Here is a 17,840-nt window from a genome sequence, read left to right as displayed (position 1 = left end):
TTCAAATGAAAAAACATCAATTTCATATTTTAGGATACAATTCAAGTACAAAAATGCAAAATAGGGTAAAATTACTGATTTTTCAACATCAATGTAAAAATTGACAAGGAATTAAAAAATTGGATTATTTTAAGGCATTAGGCTTTATTTTTATTAAACACTAAAGAGTTTAGGAAACACAAATTTATTGAAGTTGGAAAACTATTGATATGAGTTTTCCCTTATAATTAAAATTATCTTGCAACAAGAGACAACTCAGAATCCACATTCACATTCATAAACTCAGTTGAGTGGTATGATTGAGCAATATGGCCTTGTCTTTTTCGAGCCATCTCGATCTTCAAACAGTACTCATTCAGTTCTACGACCACTTGACTCATCGTTGGCCTTCTAGTAGAAGTTGTAGCCACACAAGCCATTGCTAATTCCACAGCTTTCCATGCCGAATTGACCTCAAATTCTCCGTTTAGACTCGAATCCGCAACTCTGTGAATATCTCCAGTCTCAAGCATCGAACTAACCCATTGGCTTATGTGACTGGTTTTAGATATCGCTGCTTTTCCAGTTATGATTTCCAGAAGAACAACTCCGAAACTAAATACATCACTTTTCTCTGTTAACCAGTTGGTTACGTAATACCTACAACAACAACAACAACAAAAAATAACTCCGACATTTGGTAAAAATCACATAAATAATTAAAAACGCAAGGGGCTGAATGACAAAAAATAAACTAAAAGGCCTTTATGATTTTTTTTTGAAAAATCTTAAAATAAAAAATTGCAACATTTAGAACGTTGAGTGCTCAAGTGGAAAAAAAAAATAAAGGACTTTTGTGCATTCTTCAAAAACATGAAGAGTTTTTTGTGACTCCAATAATTCCAAAACTATATATTTATAACTTAATTTTATAGTATAAAATAATTTCCTCATTTCTCATTTTATTATTTTCCAGTTTCAGTCGATTTCACTTATTTGCAATTATATAGATCTGATCATCACAAGCTCGGGTAACGCCCGTCCAAGTCCTTTAGAGCATGCTTGGCTTGACACCTACTTCTACATCATGCCCGGTTGAAGTTTGTTAGAAAGTCAACTACTCCTCCTTTTATTTTCTAGAAGGCCTAATCTATCTATATCTATACTATATATAAAAGCACGGATGGGGGGGGACATGCACATTTACCAAATTGTCCTTTCAAATTTATGACTAATTGATTATTACTAAAAGGTTTTGTAGTCATTACTAATTACTCATTGATTACTAATTTATCATTTAAAGGTAAAGTTATATTAGAATTTAATGACTGTGTATAGGTATTGTTCGGTAATTAATTATTAATTAATTCTCACTAATATATTGTTAATTTAATCAATCGTTTCTTTAACTAGGAACTATGTGAGATATCTTGATTTCTTATGAATTTGTGGATTTCGGCTCTGCTCTAGAGTTTGAGTCTTGGTTCTTATAAAATTATATTCCATAGGGTTTATGTTGAGTCTTTGCATCCAGACGTAGAAAGCCAGTTTAAAGTGCCTTCAAGTCTACAACAATGCTAAACTCATGAAACAATATTTGTTTATGAAGCCAATACCGAACTAGACTGTCTTTTCAAACCAGACAAGTGATTGGTTTTGATGTAGATGTCCAGTTTTAGTTTTAAACTACTATTTGATATATTCTATTTGAATTTTCTATAATAATAAAATTTGATTATCAATTAAAAATATTAAAAACTATTAAAATAATCATCTAAAATATAAAATAAAATAATCTATTCTTAATTAGCTACTATTTTAAACATTATTTGAATTTTACACTTACATAGTACAATTTATAATTATAAAAATAATTATTAATTAAATAAAAATATAATTACCCTAATAGATAAAAAAATATAATTATAATAATTTGACGAGTCACATTGGTATAATTATTATAAATGTTAATTAATTAAAGTTAACAAACGGGAGTATAAACCTTATTTCTAACAAAAGGTTACTAATATAATATTGACTTTTAATAAAATATACTGATTTAATTATAATTAATAATAAATTGACGAGTTACGTTACGAGCCACGTACGTAGTACGTAACGCGAAACTAGTTATTTTAAAAAGCCCCACGTTGACCATTTTTTTCGTTTATATTTCGATGTAGAAATTTTTTCAATTATATTGTATTTTGAATTTTTCGTTTTCATCTCTATCTCAAGTAAGGGTACAATTGACGATTTATAATTTAAGAATAAAAACGTTAATAACAACTAAATAGAAAAATTTTACCATATTTTTTTTTATTTGGACAAATACAAATAAGTCCTTCAATTATAAAAAAATTTAAATAAATTCTCATAATTAATGTTTTTAAAATAATTATTAAAAAATAAAATTATTAAAAAAAATTTCAATCTACCACCATACTTCTCTGATTTAAAAATCTATCACTAAATTTAAACAAATTTTTCTTTTTCAAATTTTGACTCCTGCGCCCTAATTCTCCGTAGCCGCTGCCGTCCCCCTTATGGAAAAGGAGGAGCAGCATCTCCTCCTTCATGTTCCTCCATGGAAGGAGAAACACTGTTCCTCTATCCATGGAAAAACAGTTCCTCCATTTTGAAGGAATAACAGTGTTCCTCCATTTTGGAAGAACATATCGCTGTTCTTCCAAAAATGGAGGAACATATCATTGTTCCTCCAAAATGGAGGAACAGATCATTCCTCCATGGAAGGAGGACGGCGGCTTCTCTTTCCGTGAAGGAGGATATCGGCGGATGGCGGCTTAATCGGAATTTTTTAATTTTTATGTAAATATTTATTATTAGTTGATTTTTTTAGAAGAATTGGTTTGTAAAATTAATAACATTTGCGTCTAATTAGAATATAAGTTAAAATTGAATGATTATTTTAATTTTTTTTAGAAGAAAAGAAATCAATTTAGTGTTTCAAGATAGAGGTGAAACAAAAAATTTAAAATAGCGTACAATTGAAATAATTTCTAAGTCGGGATATAAACGAAAAAAAAAGTTCTAACAAGGTATTTTTAAGTAATTAGGTCTTTCTAGAATTATCTAGTATCTTTAGATTAAGAAAATTCTGGAACCTTATTCCACCGCCTGAGAAGGCTATATATATGGGCAAGTCTTTATAATTTACATGTACATGAGAAACAGAGAAAGTAACATAAGTGTGTGAGTGGAAGTGTCAAGTGTGTGACCTGTGCTCTAAAGAGTGTGAGTGTGCAAGAGTTGGGTACAAAGCGAGTTGTACAAATTACACTTTCGTATAAATAAAAGAAGAGTGTTCAATTTAGTCCTCCTTTATTTCTAACAAAGTTCAATCCTGTATTAGACCTATATGGACGGATTTCGACTTATAACTTATTGAAATTATATGCGCGTGTCCAAATTTTTTTGCATAATTCTTATAAATAGGCCAAGTTTAATATAAATATTAGACTCGAACAGGATCAAGGTGAACTTGAACTTGCATTTTTTCAAAAAGTCAAGTCAAGACCACAAACATGTATGCATATACAATGGATAGAAGTATTGATGTTTCTTACTCAGGATCAAGGTAGCCGGGAGTCCCAGCGACAACGGTGGTGATATGTGTGCCACCATCAACAAAAACTCTTGACAAGCCAAAATCAGCTAATTTGGCTTGGAATGTATCATTTAGTAAAATGTTCGTTGCCTTCACGTCTCTGTGCACAATCTGTGGCTTACAGCCGTTGTGCATATACTCCAATCCTACATTGCATATTCATTTGAGGTATAACGATTAAACTAGAACTATTGATTGATGTTGGACTCTTAAGTCTAGATTGCTGCTAACCTTGTGCCGCTTCGACTGCTATTCTAAGTCTTGTTTCCCAGCTTAAGCCACTCACATTGCTATCTGCAAAAGCAGAGAGTTTTTATTTCTCAATTAAATTTTCTTCAGAAATTAAAAATGAATAAAATTGTAATTAAAAATGACCAAACTTTTTAGATAGTCTGTTAAGTTTCCATTAGCCATGTACTCATAGATAAGCCCCATGTTGGTGCCTTCATTGCAGTACCCGACAAGAGCAGTCAAGTTCCTATGATGAACTCTTAAAAGAAGCTTAACCTGCAAATTGAATGAGGGTTTTAATTATGCAATTATTTTATGAATAAGTATACAGAAATAAAAATTCTCAAAAGAGAAACGCCTAAAACAGGAAACAATGAAATGACTTTCTTTACGATTAAGTTATAAAAATGTGTAAAGGTGGTGATTTTATATGAAATTAACCCTAAATATAAATATGAAGTTTATGAGTTTCAAAAGTATAGTTGCAGACAAACACAAAACACCAAAACCAGCCGCGGAACTACCCTAAGACTAGGGTAGGCTCCAGTCTAGATTTTTTTGAAAAAATAGAAGTAGAGTTTGTAGTAAATTGAGGACTAGAGAAAATTTAAACACGACTGTCGGATGGTTAGAGGTGAACTAGAAATTAGATCTGGACTGACAAAAACATAAGACTACAATTGTACGAAGCGGAGTTATGTATTTAACTACCTCTGCCTGGAATTCCTTTTGTCCTTGAACTGAGGATGGAGAAAGTATCTTTACAGCAACTTGAGTATCATCATCTAAAATTCCATAATAAACTGTTCCAAATCCTCCCTTACCCAGAATTTTCTCAAAGTTATTCGTAATCCTGAGAATTTCAGAGTATTTGAATTGTGTTTTCTTTAACTCCATTGGATCATCTTTTGTTTCATGCCTTATTTTAGTCTCGCCTTTTGAACGTACTAACAAGAAGCGTAGAATGACTGCCAACGCAGCTACTAAGATGAGAAATGCAGCTATTGATGCCACCACAGGAACAACAATGCTATTCTTCTTCTTCTTTTTCTTGCAGGAAAGGGACGGACAGAGTTCCGGATTCCCGTCGACACTTGAATTGACAACGAAAACGAAAGAAACGATTTTTGTTTATCAAATCCGCAAAAATATATTATGTCAGGATATTCTCAAAAAACATACCTTAGCAATAGTAAACCCTTTTGTGATCTCTCAAAGAGGTCAGTTGGAATCGTACCTGTGAGATTGTTTCCTGCCAAGTTTCTGCTCAGAAATATATCAAATTAATCCTTTTATTTCGTGTTGAACAAACCACAAAAGTTCTGCATATATACTTAGTCTTAACGATTCAAAAGAAACTTACAGGACTTTCAATGATGTCATTTTAGATAGAAAATCAGGCACGGATCCTGACAAGCTATTATTTGATAAGTCCCTGACATTGTAACAGAAATTGTAAGCATTTCATATATATGAATAATTTATAGTTTGTACAAGAACCAATATTCAGATACTTACAGCGATTCCAACGTCTTGAGATTGGCCATATAAAAATTCACCTCTCCGCTCAATCCGCTCGAAGATAAATTCCTAAAATGATTTTACTCATTAGTGACTATAATCTAAGTTGCACAAAAATGGATATAGGAAACGGAAGCGACACAAAATGGACACGGGGAAGCAACTTTTTTAGAAAATGAAGGATAGGGAACGTGAAACAAACGGATAAATAATAAAAATATAGGAATATATATATAATATTAAAATTTGTAAAAGCTATTTATATTAAATTTAATTTAAACATTTATACCAATGAATAGAAAAAAATCAAATATAATTATCCCAAGAAAATATGATTTATTTTAGATAATGTAAATAATAAAAATTGTGGATAGTTAATTTAAGGTCTAATTACTCAAAAACCCTCCACCTTTAATTTTTTTTTCAATTGCACTCTGACGTTAAAAAATTCTCTCAAAACATCCCACCTTTAAAATATTTTTCAATTGCACCCTGACGTAGGAAAATCCTGTCAGTACTCCCTCATTTATAAATTCTTTTTTAATTGTACCCCAAATTTGAAATTTCTATGATTTTTTATTTTAAAAAGTCATTGGATATAATTTTAGGAAAAATGTTTTTTTACATTATTAATTAATAATATTAGCGTTTAATCATATCTACTAAAAATGAAAGATTATTTTAAATTTTTCATGCGAAAAGAGGTTAATTTAATACTTTGGGGTACAATTGAAAAAGAATCTAAAGGTGGGGGGTTTATTGAAAAAAGTTTAAAGGTGATCAGGGGTTTTTGAGTGATTAAGTCTCAATTTAAAAATAAGTATGTGTTGAGATTTTTTTAAGTTTTCTTTATAACTGTCTAACTTTTTTATTTACCGAAACGACTCGAAACCTTTAGTATGGATTTCCGAAAGCTTCCGGTTACCGGAACGTTTCCAAAACGGAAGACAAGAATTTATCCAAAATTCCGTGCTTCCTAGATTATAACTAAAAGTAGTGATTTCTTTTTTAATATTTGCAGAGGAAGAGCGCTTGTGAGAGAAATAATTTAGTAGATTTATTATCTAGCGTGTATATATACCATTTGAGATATACTTTATTGGTTAAAAGTATTGATTTCAACGCTTGATGAAAAGAAAATACTTACAGGGATGTGATTTTTGGTGGATCAATACCATTGTAGCTGCAATTTAGACCCTGCCACGCATAATGTTGAGGAGCACATGGATCTCCTTGCCAGTTTTTTATAATTCGATAATCTGACTTGATTTTCATGATAGCATCAACTATGATATGGAAGAACGGAAGCTTATTAGTTTACTTCAAACTACTAATTGTTGGGCAGGGAATCTGCCCCGCTCTTGGTTTGATAATGTTTTGGGGTTTTTTATAGAAGAACTTAAAATTTAATTTGTGAAAATAGGAGTTGACCTTTTTCGTTATAAAAAAATACATAGTTGAATAGAAAACTAGCGAAAATACCAAATATGAAAAGATAATTGCAAAAATATGTGTTTTGCAAAACGTAGTGAAGGGAAGGTTTGCACCATGGCCAAGGTGCCAAACATAGTGAAAATGAAGTTTGAAGCTCTAGAAGAAAATTAATTAGTCTAAATTTCGACTAACCTTTCAAAATGGGGTCCTCTTTTGAATCTAAAATCCGTTACAAATCATTTTAATTGTTAGATCGTGGGTTCGATTCCTCCCACAAACGCTCTTTCCTCCCCAATTATCAAAAAAAAAAAATTGTATAGAATTCAAATGGTTGTTTCACATTGTTTCATTTCCAATTAGTTTTTTTTTTAATAATTTCATTTTCAATTAGTTTGAAATAGTTTTATATAATTTCATAAGATTTTATAGATTCACTTGTCTCAAAGTGTTTCATTAAATTACTATAAAAAATAATGTATTTGATAACAATAATTTTGCAGCTAATTTTTTTTACTGCTAAAGAAACATTTTACAGTAATAATTTTAAAAGACTGCTGCCATTAGTTAAGTTATAGCAGCATTTCATAGAAATTTTGTTGTTAATTATTTAACAACGTTTTATTAGCAGCAATATACCACAATTTTTTTTATTACTATATATTAATAGCAACAATTTCAGCACTGTTAGCAGCGAAAATATTTACAGCTAAATCTAGTATTCCTTATAGTGAAATTTTATAAAAGTTCATTACAATTACTTTATACATTTTCATACCATTTCAATATATTTTGAAATGTTTCATAAAAATTTATAGAAATTATATTTTAATTTATACACTGATCACACTCTTTCATCAACTGATCACAGTCTTTCGACCACCTGTTCCATTTTAAAATAGTACGCTACAATTTATGGATTTTTTCTTCTAAAATTTACGAATTTCTTTCCCCAAAAATTTATCGCTTTTAAATTTATGAATTTTCTCTTTGTAAAATATTTAAAATAATTTTTTATGTATATTTTCGTTCTAAATTCTATTGATTTTGTTGAAATTTGAAATAAGAATAACTAATTTTTGAATTTAGAAATTCGAATAAATTATATTAACAAACCAAACACACACAATTTATGGATTCTCAAATGAATTTGTTAAAAATATTAAATTCATTTGAACTAGAGGCACCCTTAGGGAGAGTATATTTGTCAACAACTCTAGCTGAAAACCATGGGGTAATTGATCATGTGGATATTTAAACTATCATTTTTATTTTATTTTTTGGTGATCAAACTTAATTTATTTATTTATTTTGGCTGTTAAACTTTACTTTTATTTCAACAAAAGATTTTCTGGAAAAAATGGCAGATAAATTCTATTTTATATTACTTGAAAACATGTTATATATTTATAATTTGGCCGAAAAATCTTATCCAAAATAAAATTATAGCAAAAGGTACAAAAAAGCTTTTGGTTTTTTTTAAAAGTACAAATCAACCCTTTTACTTTTTTTTGGGCACAATTAAGCCCTCGTGATTTTAAAATTGAACAATTGAATTCTTATTCTTTTAAAAACAAACAAAAAAAATCCTTTTAGTTTACTTTTGGACACTTATCGCCTCAATTGTTCGGTAAATATTTTAAACATAAAAATTATTTTGGAACTTTTTTCCTATATGATTATGAGAGACATGTTAGCCATTAACGACTGTTTCTAATAGTATTAGATGAAAGGGGTTAGTTATTCTATTTGAAAATAAAAAGGTTTTAATTATACCAAAAAAAATAAAAGGGCTGATTAGTGCTTCTATAAAAACTATGAGGGTTATTTTGTACCTTTTGCCTAAAATTATGCATATTAATTAAGTTTTCAAGGTAAAACTAATCTGATTGCCACATTTTAAAATCGGCTTTCATATATGCTGTTTGACTAGAGTCTACCTAAGAATCTCTCTTAAAATATAATAACCAAAATGAAAAACATTAAAATTGGTCACCAATAAAGAGAAAAAACGATAATTTGAAAATTCACATAATCAATTACCAAAACTCTGCATGCTAACTGGTATGGTATGATGATGCATCAAATTAGCATTTGAAAAGCAAACATACCGTCTTCTTGGTCTGACTGCAATTGCGAGAGATCAACAACAACATATGCTTCGATAGCATTGATGAGCGGTGGCAGGGTGGAACCTCTGACTTTAAAGAGTGAGAATATATCATCTTTAACTCCCTTGATAGGAAATTGGCTATATACAGTGTTGGAGATTAGGTAACCAGGAACAACACGTCCGAACCATAATGTTCCATTGAAAGAAATGTTGAATTGACGAGACTGGTTAGCTCGAAGCTTAACGATTTCAGCAAAGTGCATGTAGACATAAAATTGTTTACTCGCATCCTCATTATTTAAAAATAAATCTAGGTTCTCGCTAATATTTTTCGGCGTGCTGGCCGTCATCATTACGGCTGACGGTGGCTGGAAATCAATGTGATCGTCCGCATCGACCGTCTTTGATGTTCCCAAATCTTTCCATTTCTGGAAATGGTTAGGAGTCCAGATACGGTCATAAACATCGTCAGGATACCTATTACCAACACTTCCTCAGTTTAGGTTACGAGCAGCGTATAAATACTAATATAAATATTCTTAAATCAGATCAAATAGATGCAAATCAAAGAAAATTTAGATTTATTTGGTGTGAACAAATGGATTTCCGGAGGGTGCTTGATCTTTTGGGTATTCAAACTATTCTGTATTTTTTTGGCTTATCCCCTTAAAATACCCTCACCTTTTACCTCCAATTCGTTTGCACCCTCACGTTGCAAACCCACCAAATATACCCAAATTACGATCTTTCACTTTCAATTGCACCCTCAAACATTAAATTGATTTTTTTTCACTTGAAATATAGGTTTATTTTTATTTTAAATAAAATATTAAGTCCTATTTTAAAATATATGCTAAAATTTAAAGTATTGATTTGAACATTTTTTAAGTGAAAAGAGGTCAATTTAATGCTTGAGGGTGCAATTGAAAGTGAAAGGTCGTAATTTGGGTATATTTGGTGGTTTTACAACGTGAGGGTGCAAATGAATTAGGGGTAAAAGGTGGGGGGATTTTAAGGGGATAAGCTTTTTTTTTGTTAGTAAACATTAATTTATTTTCAAATAAAGAATTTCGCCTAAACATATACGTGGTAGTTGGATTTTGAAACATGACAATCGAATTTTGCTAATTTTATTTTGAAAACTCGCCACATATGCATAATTTTATTTTAATATGGAGTCTTTAGACAAAATTTTACATACATGACAAGTTTTCAAGTAAATAAAAATAAAATAGGACAGACACGCATGTAAGCCTTTTTTACCAGAAAATCTCTCGTTAAAATTAAATTAAAGTTTAGCAACCAAACTGGAAAAAAAAAGTTAATCACCAAAATGAAAAGGCCTAATCACTCAAAAACCCCTCACCTTTAAACTTTTTTTCAATTCCACCCCGACGTTGAAAATTTGTCAATTTTACCCACTTTTGAATTTTCCGTTTCCAATTGTACCCCAATATTTTAATTTTTGTTAATTTTTTTACTTAAATGATGAAATCATTCAATTAACTAAGTCTAAACATGAAATTAAATTCTTTTTTATTCAAAAAAGTACAAATAAGTCCTTTATTTTTAAAAACTAACTAAAAACCATAATCAAATTAACACTAATTTAAATTCTTAATTAATTTAACTAAATTTAAATAAATTTTAAAAATATATAATCAATATATGCGAGACATGGAGAATGTTTTAAACAAATTTCCAAACGCAAAAGACGTTAATTTAATTTTTCAGGGTACAATTGAAACACAAAAATGCAAAATAGGGTAAAATTGACAAATTTTCAACGTCAGGGTATGATTGAAAAGGGGCTAAAAGGTCGGGGGTTTTTAAGACATTAGGCCAAATGAAAATAAAATGATAGTTCCAGTATCCACAAGATAATTACCATATATCTGAATCTATTTGATCTTAATAAATGAAATTGAACCTCATTGATTATGGCACGTAAGTTTCTGGATCAAAATAGCTATTATCTAAAATAATACAGCGTGAAGATTAAGTACAAAATGCTTATGGATAACTAACCTGACGGTTCGATTTGTCAAAGAACCAAAATCCAGCCTTGCGAATTTCGCCAGAGCTCCAGATTGAGCTATGTATGTAGTATTCTTCAGAGGCCTCAATTCTAATGCAGATATGAAAGGCGATCCGAATCCCGTATTGACAAGACAGACATGAACATAGTTCAATTCAGGTGTATAGATAATTTCCTTTATTACAGGAGAGGTTGAATTCAAAATTTTCACTTTATCCCATTTGTTGGGTCCTAAATGCAGATCAAACTCCGGTAGTTTATTGAAGCCGTCGTAGTTTCCGTACAAGAAAATAGCTCTGATCAAATATTTAGTGCCATTGACAATTTTTATGTTGTAACAGTTTCTGTCACCTTCAGGAAAGTTTCGGACAGACAATTGCTGGCGGCTGGTGGTATTTGATGTGGATCCTAGGGATAAGTTGGTAATTACGCCCGTGTCGATGAATGCTGTGTCGGAAACATAGTTTAGGGTTGTCGTTTCATCTGTATAGAAAGAATTTGCTGGCAGTCCACAATCTATACTTATGAATCCTGCGAGAGAAAAACAGAGCCGTATATTAGTGAATTGTTTGAGAGCAAAGTAAGAAAATTTTAACTGAAATAAGAAAATTTAGACACGTAACTTGTTTGATCTTGGGCATGAACAAGAACTGCTACAGCTAAAATAAGCAGAAATCCGACTAAGAAATTCTGTAGTGTCTCGTTTTTCATTGTTGGTTCTTTGTTTTATCAGAACCGCCATCAATGAAGTTATATATAAGCGGCATATGCTTAATTTTGTAAGGCTAATTGGCTGAAAAAACCCTAACCTTTGTTTTAATTTTCAATTCCACCCTCACGTTGCAATTTTTTCATTTTTACCATTTTATATTTTTAGTTTTCAATTGCACCCTGAGGCATTCAATTGAACTCTTTTTATTTGGCTGATATTCAAATAGATCCTTTATATTTATCAAAAAATCTAAATATTTTTTAAAATTATAAATTATACAAAAAGCTCATCTTCTCAATAAAATAAAAATAAATTAATTTAATTTAAATTAATTTAATTTTCTTTTTAAATTTCCGGAGGAGGAGCAGCTGCTCCTTGTCGGAAGAGCAAAAGCTCTGCTCCTCAACGGAGGATCCAACGGAGGAGCAGATATGCTCCTCCGTGGCTCCTCAACAAGGAACAGAAGCTGATCCTCGTTGAGGAGCAGATGCTCCACGCCTTAGGAGCATCTACTCCTCCATGAGGAGCTGCTGCTCCTCGCCGGAGGAGCAGATGCTCCACGCCTTAGGAGCATTGATAGGAGTATTTTACTCCTATTTAGGGTGCCGTTTCCGCATGCTTTTATTATGATTTATCACGGTTTTATGGTATTCCGAGTGCCTTATTATATGTTTTATTATTTCAGGTACTTTGGAGCATCGCGGAAGCATTTTGATACAAAAGATGGAAAAGTCGACGGAAAAGAGGCGAAAGCTCATTTGCAAGTCTGAAAAACCGACCCCTCTGCACTAATTGGCAAATTGGAACCAGCTAGAAGCCTCAAATGAATTTGTGTTCTTCATGAAAGTTGAAGTAGACGTCCCAAGCTTTCCAACGGTTCAAGAATCGACTCAATCGGACATTTCTACGCAAAGTTATGAAGTTTTGAAGATCGGAGCTGAAACCGTAATGCCAAGCTCGAATCGAGCTCACCAAGGCCAAGAGGGAGCTCGATTCGAGCTCACCACTCTGAGTTCCAGAAATTCAAGCTCGAATCGAGCTTGAGGAGCAAAAAATCAAGCTCGATTCGAGCTTAGGCTTGTGTAAAGGGGGAAATTTGATTTCAAATGCTTCAAGGCTTGATTCTCTTTGCTTCTTTGGGCCAAACACTCCTTGAGTGAATGTTTTTCTTTCCTCTTTTGTAAACATATAAAAACCCTTTTATCTCTATTTTAGGTTATGTCATGATTTGGTAGAGAATTGATAGACATCTCATTATTGTAGCAACACTTTCTCTCTAGCTTTAAATCATTGTTCTTATTGTTCTTACTTAAAGTAGTAAAGGATCTTCATAGTTCTTGGTGTTCTTCAAACTAATTTCCAGATTTTGCTATATTGGGAAACTTATTAAATACAAGTATTAGTCTTTTAATTGAAGCTTCATTATCTTGTTCATGTGTTTAAGGTTCATTTATTACTCCAAGGTACTTAATCTTTACTCTATGCCTAATCTTCATTATTGCTTAATTAGTTTTGTCATGATGATGATTAGTAGCTAAACCCCTTGTTTGGGGGTTGTTATGATTGCCATGCTTGATTAAATAGGTGATTAGGGTTAGGGTTTATGGGTGATGTTGGTTGTTGTGCTTCTTGAGCTTAATGCTTAGAATAGGTTGGCCTCTTATTCTTTGCTATGTGGTTTAATTAGGAGGACGAGAGTTAACTAATTAGACTATACCTAGGGGAGTACATGCTTTAGACCTAGATGCATTAGCATGATCTAGAGCTATCTTGGTTGTGGAGTTTGCTTGATTAGTCGGCTCGATTAACTCTATCAAAATCTATGAGCACGAGAGTGGATTAGATTTCGGAATTGTTAATCAAGTTTTGACTCATTCACTTCCGGCTCGAGAGAGCGGAATTGGTTCCGTAGAATAGCTTGACCCGACCTAAGCTCCTATCACCTTGACCCAAACTACCTAGATATGACTTTGGCATGACTAGCAACCTCCAAGCGTTTTTACCCTTAGTTGAATCCTTATTGTTCAATCTTGTTTAATTGCAAGTTTAGTAGTTGTTTACCTTTAGACTTTTGATACTTTGAAAACCATATTCATGTTTGCTAAACGAATTGAATAGCAACTAAAATCACTCTCATCGATAATCACTCTTGAATTCACTCCTTGTGGGTACGATAACTCGGACTTAGGTCCACTCTATTACAAGTTGGGTTTATCCTCAACAAGTTTTTGGCGCCGTTGCCGGGGAGTGACGAGTGTTTATTGATTGATTGAAATTAGTTGTAGTTCGGTCGAGTTAGTTTTATTTTCTGTTTTTGTTACAATTGTTTGTTTTTGCTTTTTTCCGGGTTACGCGTGGTTTGCTTGTTGTTGTTTGTGTAGGATATCAACTATAGTGTATGCACAATACACGAAGGGCTAATCTTCCACTAGAACCGTTTCAAGACAATCTCGGGGGCTTTGAAAGAAGTGTGAGGCGGGAAAATCGTAGACCCGCTATCATGGAAAATGAGAATGAAGATTTTGAGGAAGGTGAGCGGTTCAATCCTCAAGTGGAAGGAGCGGAACAACATTATCCGCCTCCTCCCCCACTTGAGAATGTGAATCGCCAAAGGCATCAAGAACGCCCAAGGGATGATCGACCCCACTTGCATCCACAAGTGCACAATCAACCAAGACAAACTTTAGGCGAATTCTTTTTGCCGAATGTGGATAATGCCACGTTTGGATGTTTTGCAATGCCGGTTCAAGCGACAACCTTTGAGATCAAGCCAAGTACGATACAACTTTTAGAGAATCGTTGTGCATTTTACGGGTTGAGTCAAGAGGATCCCAATGCGCACATCGCCAAATTCTTGGGTGTACTCAATACGTTTAAGCTTCATGGGATAACCGCGGATCAAATCAAGTTGAGAATGTTCCCCTTCTCTTTAAGGGACAAGGCTAGCTTATGGCTTCACTCTCTACCCAACGAATCCATCCACAATTGGAGAGAGTTGGCTCAAGCGTTTCTCAACAAATATTTCCCTCATGGCAAGACTACAAAGTTGACCAAGGATATTCTTGAATTTATTCAATTTGAAGGGGAGTCACTTTATGAGGCATGGGAGCGTTTCAAGGATTTACAAAGGAGTGTCCCCCATCATCGGCTCAATAAAGAGCATGTGATCCAAATCTTCTATGATGGGACGACTATTACTACTAGAGCAACAATTGATGCGGCTTCGGGCGGATCACTAATGCAAAAGACGTATGAAGAGGCGCTAGAATTGGTGGAAAAGTTGGCGATAGTTAGTAGCACTTGGGGCCCTATTGATAGAAGAGCGCCATCTACTCAAAAGTCGGTAATGACTCTTGATCAAGTGAGGGAAATGGAGGCCATAAAAGCAACTAATGCTTCTCTACAAGCACAAGTGGATGCCCTCAAGAAACAAGTTGCTCCAAGAAACGCACCGGTCGCCTATGTTCAAGTGGGATGTGAGCATTGTGGGGACTACAACCATAGTAGTGGGGAGTGTTATGCCACGGGGAAAGCTTGGAGTGAGCAAGTGAACTATGTTGGGGGCCAAGGGCAAGCTAATGACCCGTACTCTAATACCTACAACCCCGGATGGAGGAATCATCCTAACTTTGGATGGAGAAACCAAGAAGGTCAAGGCAATGCTCAAGCCTCCAACCAAGCGGGTCCTAGTTTTCAAGGAGGAAATAGACCTCAATATCAACAACAACCACAAGGTCAATACCACAACAACCAACACCAAGGGAATAATTATGGTGGTAGACCACAACACCCTCCCGGTTTCCAACAACCAAGGAACACGGATGAGGGAAACATGCTTGCCAAATTGATGGAGAAATTTGAAAAGATGGAGGTTGAAAATAGGCAACTTCACAATGAAAATAGGCAAAGGGAGAAGAACCAAGCTTCCACCATCCATCACTTAGAGACTCAAATCTCACAAATGGCACTTTCGCTTCAAGGTAGACCTCAAGGGGGATTGCCCTCTACTACGGAAAACAATCCTAGAGAGCATGTGAAAGCCATCAAAGTTGTGGAACTTCGAAGCGGTAGAGTCCTTGATGTTGATCATGATAAGGATCTTGAAAAAGCTAATGGCAAGAGGCCAATGATTGTGGAGGTTGAGCCTCAAGTGGTAATAGATGTTGCAAGCTCTAGTCAAGAGCTACCAAAGTCGTGTGAGGAGGTGGCTATTGATATTGATGTTGAAGAACCATATGTGAGGCCACCACCACCACCACCTTTTGTGCCTAAAATACCATTCCCAAGCCGGTTGAGAAAGGCTCCGGATAATGAAAAGTTTCATAAGTTTCTTGAAATATTCAAGAAACTTCAAATAAGCATGAGCCTAGGGGATGCCTTGCGAGAGATGCCCCAATACGCTAAGTTCTTGAAAGACATAATTATGAACAAGCAAAGTTGGGAACAAGGCGGAACAATTCCTCTAACGGAAAGTTGTAGTTCTATTATCCAAAGCAATCTACCGACCAAGCTACAAGATACAGGGAGTTTCACGATTCCTTGCTTAATTGGCACTTCTACTTCTCTTAATTGTCTTTGCGATTTAGGTGCAAGTATAAATCTAATGCCGTTGTGTCTTTTCAGGAAAATATGTGGAAACCAACCGATAAAACAAACTTCCATGATGCTCCAATTGGCCGACCATTCGCTCAAGAGACCGCACGGGGTTGCGGAAGACGTGCTAGTAAAAGTGGGCAAGTTCATCTTTCCGGTGGACTTTGTTGTGCTTGATTATGCGGTCGACAAAGATTGCCCCATGATTCTCGGGCGTCCTTTTTTGAATACGGGGAGAGCATTGGTTGATGTTAATGGGGGGAAGATAACATTAAGAATGAATGATGAGAGCATGGTGTTTGACATCAAGCATGGAAAAAGCAAGTGTGAGGAGGAGAAATGCATGAAGATTGATACTATTGAGCCCACATTCCATGTGCCTATGAAGGAGGTTCCTATGAAAGAACCCGAGGTTGTGTGTGCAAAAATCAAGACAACACCTCATGTCAAGCCACGCAAGGGAAAACCAAGACGTTGGGCATCATGGAAGTTGAAGCTCAACGGGATAGCAACCGCAAGCAAGAGACAAATATGCACGGAAGTTGCTACTCTTGGTGAGTACGTCCAAGTTCGAACCTCTCAAGTACATTCACAAGCGGGGAAGTTGATTTCTAAGTGGAGCGGGCCGTTTAAAACACGGCGCAAATTGGTTAATGATTTGATTGAGTTGGAGGGGGCCAATGGAGATGTTTTTAAGGTGCTTGGAGAATGGTGCAAACCATATCCTAGAGTGTTGATCGATGAAAGTCGCGAGCAAGTCGCTCTTTTTGATCCTCCATGATTTTGAGGATCGATAGTCGAGCTTTCGACTTAAAACAAGCGCACTTGGGAGGCATTCCCAAGAGGTTCGATTTCTTTTCTTGTCATTTATATTTTGTTACTTATTTTTAGTGTTTCATTTATGTTTTTGTGTGTTCGATTGAACACACAAGATTTGATTTTCTAAACTCAACTCCAATTCAATTTTTATTTGTCTAATTTCTTAGCATTGAGGACATTGCATCGAAATGTGTGAGGAGGGTTGGAAAATTGAATGTAGTTGCGTAGGATTGTTTGTTTTGATGTTTTTTCTTTTTCGTTGTTAATTTTAGTTGTTTGTGTGTTTTTGATGTTTTGTTTAGGAGAATTTTGGTCGAATCTTTGAGCATGACCCTTAGCTTAATTTTGTATCATGTTAGCTAAGTTGATCAAGTACTTGCATTATATCAATTGTCATGTTCTAGTTAATGAATCATTGAATGGTTTTTCTTGTTCTAACAATTGTTGTTGATGATTGCTTAGTGAAATGCCAATTATATGACATAAGTTGATAAGATTAGGGTGAAATCACTTGTTAGCAACAATTGACCCTAAATGCATGACCAACGAGCTTGATGCGGATACATGATGTGTATGTAGTAAAATTGTTGAATTTTAGGAAATTGGGCATATGTGGCATGATTGTTGTAGTTCTAGCATTGGTTAAAACACACCCAATTCTTTAGTTTTTTCGAGCCTATTTTGTTGTTGTGTTTTGCATGTTTAGTCCTAGAACTTGCTCATATCTCCGGGCAAGATTGTATTGTTGAGTTTTTGGCAATTAGGTGATAATGGC

At 33.9% G+C, this 17,840-nt stretch overlaps 2 protein-coding genes and 1 non-coding gene across 3 annotated transcripts; 1 reads left to right on the top strand and 2 right to left on the bottom strand.

Annotated features, from left to right (window-relative positions):
• Positions 1–148: 148 nt before the first annotated feature.
• Positions 149–11,652, bottom strand: LOC126681453 (putative leucine-rich repeat receptor-like protein kinase At2g19210). The gene is made up of 12 exons (XM_050376994.2): positions 11,565–11,652; positions 10,932–11,472; positions 8,902–9,380; positions 6,507–6,645; positions 5,357–5,428; positions 5,202–5,273; positions 5,021–5,101; positions 4,550–4,931; positions 3,988–4,114; positions 3,839–3,901; positions 3,567–3,753; positions 149–639 (listed from the first exon to the last, which is right to left on the bottom strand). Exons 1-12 carry the CDS (start codon positions 11,650–11,652, stop codon positions 234–236), a joined length of 2,637 nt encoding a protein of 878 aa, XP_050232951.1. The 3' UTR covers positions 149–233.
• Positions 11,653–12,233: 581 nt separating this feature from the next.
• Positions 12,234–17,027, top strand: LOC126681452 (uncharacterized). The gene is made up of 2 exons (XM_050376993.2): positions 12,234–13,116; positions 14,035–17,027. The coding sequence occupies exon 2, from the start codon at positions 14,052–14,054 to the stop codon at positions 17,025–17,027; it is 2,976 nt and encodes a 991-aa protein (XP_050232950.1). The 5' UTR covers positions 12,234–13,116; positions 14,035–14,051.
• LOC126685210 (small nucleolar RNA R71) lies at positions 14,697–14,803 on the bottom strand. The gene has a single exon (XR_007643321.1). It is a non-coding gene; the product is annotated as a small nucleolar RNA R71 (small nucleolar RNA).
• Positions 17,028–17,840: the final 813 nt, after the last annotated feature.

Source organism: Mercurialis annua, linkage group LG5, assembly GCF_937616625.2.
Source record: "Mercurialis annua linkage group LG5, ddMerAnnu1.2, whole genome shotgun sequence".
In the NCBI taxonomy this organism is placed as follows: domain Eukaryota; kingdom Viridiplantae; phylum Streptophyta; class Magnoliopsida; order Malpighiales; family Euphorbiaceae; genus Mercurialis; species Mercurialis annua.
The sequence above is the reverse complement of the archived record's forward strand: the minus strand, read 5'-3'. Positions and strand labels throughout refer to the sequence as shown.

Coding starts and splice junctions, on each gene's coding strand:
- LOC126681453 (XM_050376994.2), bottom strand. CDS start 11,652: ATGAAAAACGAGACACTACAGAATTTCTTAGTCGGATTTCTGCTTATT. Junction 5,429..6,506: donor CCACCAAAAATCACATCCCT/GTAAGTATTTTC, acceptor AAATCATTTTAG/GAATTTATCTTCGAGCGGAT. Junction 4,115..4,549: donor AAAAGGAATTCCAGGCAGAG/GTAGTTAAATAC, acceptor TTCAATTTGCAG/GTTAAGCTTCTTTTAAGAGT.
- LOC126681452 (XM_050376993.2), top strand. CDS start 14,052: ATGCACAATACACGAAGGGCTAATCTTCCACTAGAACCGTTTCAAGAC.